The 6,663-nt window shown below is 31.9% G+C and overlaps 2 protein-coding genes across 9 annotated transcripts; one reads left to right on the top strand and one right to left on the bottom strand.

Annotated features, from left to right (window-relative positions):
* The first annotated feature begins 234 nt into the window (after window positions 1-234).
* Window positions 235-1,123, top strand: LOC107411115 (17.6 kDa class I heat shock protein 3). Its single transcript, XM_016018639.4, has one exon. It carries the CDS (start codon window positions 470-472, stop codon window positions 941-943), a length of 474 nt encoding a protein of 157 aa, XP_015874125.3. The 5' UTR covers window positions 235-469; the 3' UTR covers window positions 944-1,123.
* A 409-nt stretch (window positions 1,124-1,532) lies between these two features.
* Window positions 1,533-4,900, bottom strand: LOC107411114 (uncharacterized). Of its 8 annotated transcripts, none has more exons than XM_025071060.3 (12): window positions 4,744-4,900; window positions 4,407-4,541; window positions 4,193-4,262; window positions 3,973-4,066; window positions 3,876-3,890; window positions 3,488-3,584; window positions 3,224-3,307; window positions 2,743-2,783; window positions 2,550-2,615; window positions 2,391-2,450; window positions 2,035-2,086; window positions 1,533-1,955 (listed from the first exon to the last, which is right to left on the bottom strand). In XM_025071060.3, the coding sequence occupies exons 1-12, from the start codon at window positions 4,772-4,774 to the stop codon at window positions 1,867-1,869; spliced, it is 834 nt and encodes a 277-aa protein (XP_024926828.3). In that variant the 5' UTR covers window positions 4,775-4,900; the 3' UTR covers window positions 1,533-1,866. The 8 variants fall into 8 exon arrangements, with proteins under 8 accessions (XP_024926828.3, XP_015874122.3, XP_015874123.3 ...); XM_016018636.4 differs by having other exon boundaries at window positions 4,636-4,877; XM_016018637.4 differs by having other exon boundaries at window positions 4,193-4,259; window positions 4,636-4,876.
* Window positions 4,901-6,663: the final 1,763 nt, after the last annotated feature.

The following is a 6,663-nucleotide window of genomic DNA, read 5'->3' as shown; positions in this document are numbered from 1 at the left end:
AAATAGATAATAGGACATTTGCAAGACATCCAGTTGCTACTAAAATGTCTAAAGCCAACCTCATGATTTTGCATAGGTGGACTTTTGGTAGTTGAATCCCTTTAATGAAAAGAAATTAGACACATAGATGCTAATGAAAGCAGTAGAAGGTCTGAGAAAGAGAACTATCTAGTAATCTTATCTTCTTCTACTATTACAATTTAAATATATGAGAAGAAATGTTAATGGTTGGAAATGGACTGAAGGTGCCAGAATTCCCTTCCCCCTGTTATTTTACCCTTTTTAATTATATAAGTTCCCAAAGAAACCAGAAGCCTCTTCTCATCACTATATATATAGGATGCTCACGTAGTCTACATTCATCGTGCAATTGTTCAGAGCTTGGTGATAAACACTTCAGCAATTAACAATTTCTGCATTAGAGTCTTGTGCTTTCTAAGTTCTTTTTATTTTTTTTATTTTTTCAAACATGTCTCTCATTCCTAGCCTTTTCGGTGGTCGAAAAACCAATGTGTTTGATCCGTTCTCTCTAGACGTATGGGATCCATTTGATGGCTTCCCCAACTCTGCGTTGTCATCCAATGTTCCTGCAAGCGAAACCTCTGCATTTGCCAACGCAAGGATTGATTGGAAGGAGACCCCAGAAGCACACGTATTCAAAGCTGACCTTCCAGGGCTCAAGAAAGAGGAGGTGAAAGTGGAGGTGGAAGAAGGTAGAATCCTTCAGATCAGTGGAGAGAGGAGCAGAGAGCAAGAGGAGAAGAACGACAAGTGGCACCGTCTTGAAAGGAGCAGTGGGAAGTTCCTACGCAGGTTCAGGTTGCCCGAAAACGCAAAGATGGATGAGGTGAAAGCTGGCCTTGAGAATGGAGTGCTTACTGTGACTATTCCTAAGGTGGAGGAGAAGAAGCCTGAGGTGAAGCCCATTGAGATCTCTGGTTAAAGCTAAAAGGATATTTCTTTCCCATGCTTTCACTTTGCTTTTCACTGTCCATCCAAATAAAAATGTCCACTACTACATCAGTTTGAGTTTAAGAATATGAGTTTGTAAGACGTGTGAAAAAGAGTGTATGCAACTTGTTTTCCATTAATGAGTATTTGGTTTAATCTGAGTTTCTAAGAATCTTTGGCATCCAGATAATTCGTCTAATCTTTGTAGAATGACTCTGCCTTCGGTTACCTTTCTGGCCATATCAAGATTCCAAGCTGATTACTGAACAGCATCCTGATCTTCAATATAAAATTACAATAATTGCTATACGAGTACAGGCACAAAATTACCACAACATAATGGCTAAGTTTGAACTTCATAGTGAGAGCAAAACATGGAATGCACATTGCTAACGTCTTGTGCAATCTTACCGTCTCAAAGATGTGCTTCTAAATGTTCCTATACAAAAAAAGTTTCTAATCCCTAAACAGAAATGAGACCTTGTAATATTTCCCAGAAGTGATTTTTGTCTCCGGACAATGGAGTACCATCAATCTAGCTGCTAATAAGGAGACTAAAAAAGAAAAAAAAAAAAAAAAAATTTGAAAGATAAAACCATTCAATACTCACTGTAAGCATATAACATTGCTCTTCGTGGAACTGATAAATCAAGGTCTACAAATTTGATATACCGCTACATTATGTTAAATGTTCAGCCATCAGAAAAGAACCACATTTACAGGTAGTGTATTCAGACAGCAAAAAAAATTTCTATCAAACGAGTGTCGATTAATTGCTGTGTCATTTGTTCCCCATAAACCTCATCTCTGAGACCTGTCTGTCCTGGTGCTCCAAATACTGAAGTATACGACTTTTGCAATTGTAAGGTGGAATCCAACCATGAAAGGCTTCTGTTATATTGTTTATTGATACTGTTATCCTGTTAATGCTAGAAACTCCTTCACATTCTGTAGAATGCCTCTATCGTAAGGATTTGTAAACCTCACCTCTCTACAACTTTGCCCTGAATTAATAAATGCCATTTGTTCATAAAGGTTGTATGAACATGTAGATGTAGGAATGGTGCTTCGAAATGCAATTACCTGGTTGTGATTGATCAACAAACTGGAACTCTGGATACTTCTTCCAGTTAATCTAGAAGAGAAGGAAAAACCAAAACATTTTGTTATCACTAGAAAATAATAATTAAAAAATAATACTAATAATTAAAAAAAAAAAAATTGCTTCTAGCTTTTACATTTCAAGTGAAAAACAAGAAAATCCATTCAAAGAAAGACAAATAGCATCAACGTTTTTGAATATTTTGAGTTGTGAATTAATCAGTAGCTAGGAGACTGGTTAAGCATATTCCACTTTGAGACCTACGTCCAAAATGACAAACCACCATTGCCTGTTTCTAACATTCAACATATTTCTGATTTTATATTAGTTCACTTACCCACTCATCAGTTCTAATATTGAAGCATATACAATATGCATGCCATGTCAGAAACGGCACCTGGTCATGAGGCAATAGGGCTGATCAGATTTTGTTACCTTCATATGGGTACACCAGCTTGCAGAAAGAAGTGAAATTGTCTAAAGGCAACATACAAACCTGCCATACCAATTGGAGAATAGAGAACGTTGTTGTGCTAACAGCCAAATTTGCAAAGAGACTAGTCTATGCAATTTATTTAAGACACATCTTTGTTAGTCATGAAGGCAATGATATCTATTATCTAAACAATTCAGAACTGAAGCGCAAGAACAAAGCAACATTCTTAGGATACATCAGTAAAATGGCCTACCTCTGACATTGTTCCATTAAAAATCCCGAATTTTGAAGCAACTGAAAATAAGTAGAGAAATTACAAAAATATAGTATGGAAATTTGAAAGATATTCTATATACAAATTACAACACTTGTTCATGAGTGTTTATAGACCATTTCCCATTTAAGTTACACTATGATGATGTAGTCTATATAAATTATTTGAGAAGGTAAAGATTTAATTGTGACAGGGAAGACAAGCAGGAATCACTTTTTAATTCTAAATTTCACATGAGATTACAAGTGATGCTAGTGAGGTATTTTAGGGTATTATAGTGATTGCATTTTTCTGCATATTGTTCAGAATAAGGGGCACTATAGGGGATCATAAATATATAGATACAGGGACAAAAATCTAGAAATTTGTCCTTGAGAATTCAATATGGTAATATCATTAATTATGACGAAATATAGCTCAACCACTCATATAATCGTTCATGAAAAAGTCATCAACTTACATTGAGTTGAGCATGCTACATATGAACCTTCCGTAATGATGAATCCAACCAGAAGAATGACGAAAAGAATATAATTCTTTTGACCTGCACATAAATCATACGAGCATCCTTAACTTATAGAATGTATAAAAGTACCCAAAACAAATAGATAACAGAACTTAAAAGCGAATTATAGTATTATACTGCATTATAACTTCCAAGATGAATAAATTCAAATAAAAAATTAAAATGGAGAACAAGATACAACACATTCATTGTAATTACCAATGCAGTTTCCAAAAGCAGGACAATGATGGTCAAGACCCCTTATATATGCTTTGCAGCTTCTGCAATGTCTCACCCTCTTACCCAAGAAAGAATCCTGAGAAACAATCAACAGGAAGAACATTCAAGTTACAGAGAAAATACAGTGTAAGAAGCGTAAATGATAACCCATCAAGAAAGGCCGATAGAGTGAGAGGAAACAAAGTTTCAAAGTTCTCCGCACAAATATTTCAAGTGAAATCAACTTGAAGAATACAATTTCCCCTATTACTTTTAGCTTTTCCATAAAGCTATCTTCAACATTCATTATGACCCAAAAAGAATGGCCTAGCTTGATTAATTATGATCACAGTATTTGCTTCAATCAATCGATGATAGAAGCACTTACGGAAAGCTCCAATTCCTGCACAAATGGAAAAGGGAAGTTCGTTAACTTCCTAAATGGCTATATTAACAAATTTTATTAACTCTCTTCACCTTCACACCTGATTTTGAGAATTAACTCCTGAAGTTGAATCCTCTATACATCTGTCTTCACTGGACCCATACATTTCCAAGCCAGGATCACTCTTAAGGATACTGTCAAGTGTCAATAAGAAGAAGTTGTTAGCAGTGTTTTTCGAAAAGGGGATTGCTTTGCTTTTGCTTTGTTTTGTTTTCTTTTCTTTCTAGGGGGTAAGAGAAAAAGAAAAGGAGTGAAACAACCTACACAGACCAATAATAAGAATTGCAACCTCTCCATTAAACACAACATCCATTACATGTGAAACAGCTGCTGCAGAAAATTATTGACAAGGTAAGCTTGTAGAAGATGGTATTATGATGTATCATTATTACCATTTATGCAAACCATTTGCAGGAAACGAATGAGCAAAGTAAAAGGCACAAGAAAATGTCTAAAAAGAGAGAAAGGGAGGACCTTTTCTGATAACAAGGACATAAACACACCAAACAAAGAGTATACTGAAGAAAACGAAAGCTGGGGCTGAAGCATGGACTCCAAGAACCCGCCTGATCCTTCCCCCAAGACCAATTACCACCAGCAGCAACAGAGCTGTAGTCAAAGATTAAAGGGTAAAAGTTAAAAAACAACCTTGAAGTTTCCAAGACCAAGAAAACATTCAAACATATTGATAGAGAGTGGGCACCTGAAAGTGGGAGTTGGATGAGAAGGGAAGAAGCAGAGAGAAAACGAGGAACCAAAGAAAGAGCCAATTGAGTTAGCAACACCAACATACAGGAAACTATGCACCTACCAATTAAGTTGGACAAAGTTAGCTGCTTCATCTGATTCTGCAATTCAACCAGTTTTTCCTACAATGGTTTTCGATGATCTTGATGGTTTTTGTTAAACTGGTTTTGATTAGCATCTTGCATCATCAATTAGGAACAGGGTTGTTGTCACAAAATATCATCATTGGCTTTTGGCCCATTCAGATCATAACTGATGGGCTGAAGGCCCATTATAATATGTGCATACTAGGATTTACATGGTGAAAAGAAAATGAGATGTGAAAAAGAGACAAATTAAGACATAAAACAGATAGACATATTTTAATTTATTCATACAGTATATAAAGTCAATTAGTTTCCACGTGAGGTCAAAAAATTAATGATGATAAAATTTGTCTTGGCCTATTTAAAATTTTTTTTTTTTAAGCACTTCCACCTCTTTCTCTTTTTTAATATTTGATTACTGACTTTTTTTTTTTTCACCTCTTTATTCAGTTGTAGGATTAAAAAATTTGAAACCATTATATAAGGTAACAGATTTGTCAAAAAAAAAAATTATATAAGGTAACAGGAATTTGCGTATCTGACTTAAAAGATATAATTCTGGATGGCAACACCTTGAATCATATTCCACTTGTAAATTTTTAGAATAGTAGCACTATATTTTTAATAAAAAAAAATTTATATCATAAAAATATTATTTATCATTTTTGATAAATAATTATTAATAAATTTTATTTAAATAATTATTGTTAAAATATAATACAATTACGTGTGCTAATTAAATTTACCACATAAATTAATATCATCATCAATAATAACAAATTGCAAAATTATATGGTTAAAGCATTTTAGTATTACAAAATTTAGTAACGTGACTATATATAATTGCTAACATAAGATTAATTCATGCAATATATTTCTACAGTAAATTGTTCATAAAAAATTATAAATCCATATTATAGTTAAATTTATATAAAAATTTTAAAGAGTACATATATGATTATCAATAAATGGCAAAATATAGAATAAAAAGGGACAATCGACTTACTTTTGAAAGAAATAAAAAAAATAATAGAGAATTGAAAAAAAAAAGTTTTTAATTTAAGAGTACGGCTAAAATAGTATTAATGATTAGGGTTTTTATCATCTACATTTTTCAATTATTACACTTTTGCACTTAAGTTTTAGATTTTTTCCTTTTTTTCTTTTTAGCATTTTAATTCGTAAAGTTCAATTTTTCATACATAGTAGGTTTTTAAATTATTTATATCTACTTTTTAATAATTTTGAAATATGTAATATATTTATTGCAATAACAAAACAACAAAATTATAAAATCAGAAAATCCCACACAACATTTGTTTGTTTGATCAAATTCACTGTATATTTTAAAATAGTTAAAAAGCAATTTAAAAAGTAAAAATGCATTAAAAATTAAAATTAAAATATCAAAATACCAATAAAAAAAATTCAGAAACTAAAATACAAAATCTTAATAATTAACAAGGCACAGCTGCTAAATACTTTAACAAAAATTCAATGAATTTTGATTTAGAGATAAATTAATACATTTTTACATATGCAACATGCAAATATTTTTGTTTGAATCTGTCCTGTAAAATTCCATTTCAATAATAAAAAATAATAAAAAAATTATTATATAGATAAAAATTTATTACATTTAATTAATTTACATCATATAAATATGAATAATTTATTAACTCAAACTTGTTTTTTCCCGTGAAAAGTTAATGGAAAAAAAGGTTAATGAAATGACGTGCACCAATATTAGCAGCCACTTATACACATGTATATAAAAGTTAAAACATATATATATGTGTATATATATATATATATAACCAATGGTTAATAAGCGGCAGGTTAAAAAAAATAAAAAATTTGAAAGACTACCCAGTAATTGTAAACTTTATTAATTTATA

Source organism: Ziziphus jujuba, chromosome 10 (assembly GCF_031755915.1).
Source record: "Ziziphus jujuba cultivar Dongzao chromosome 10, ASM3175591v1".
NCBI classification, from domain to species: Eukaryota; Viridiplantae; Streptophyta; class Magnoliopsida; order Rosales; family Rhamnaceae; genus Ziziphus; species Ziziphus jujuba.
The sequence above is the reverse complement of the archived record's forward strand: the minus strand, read 5'-3'. Positions and strand labels throughout refer to the sequence as shown.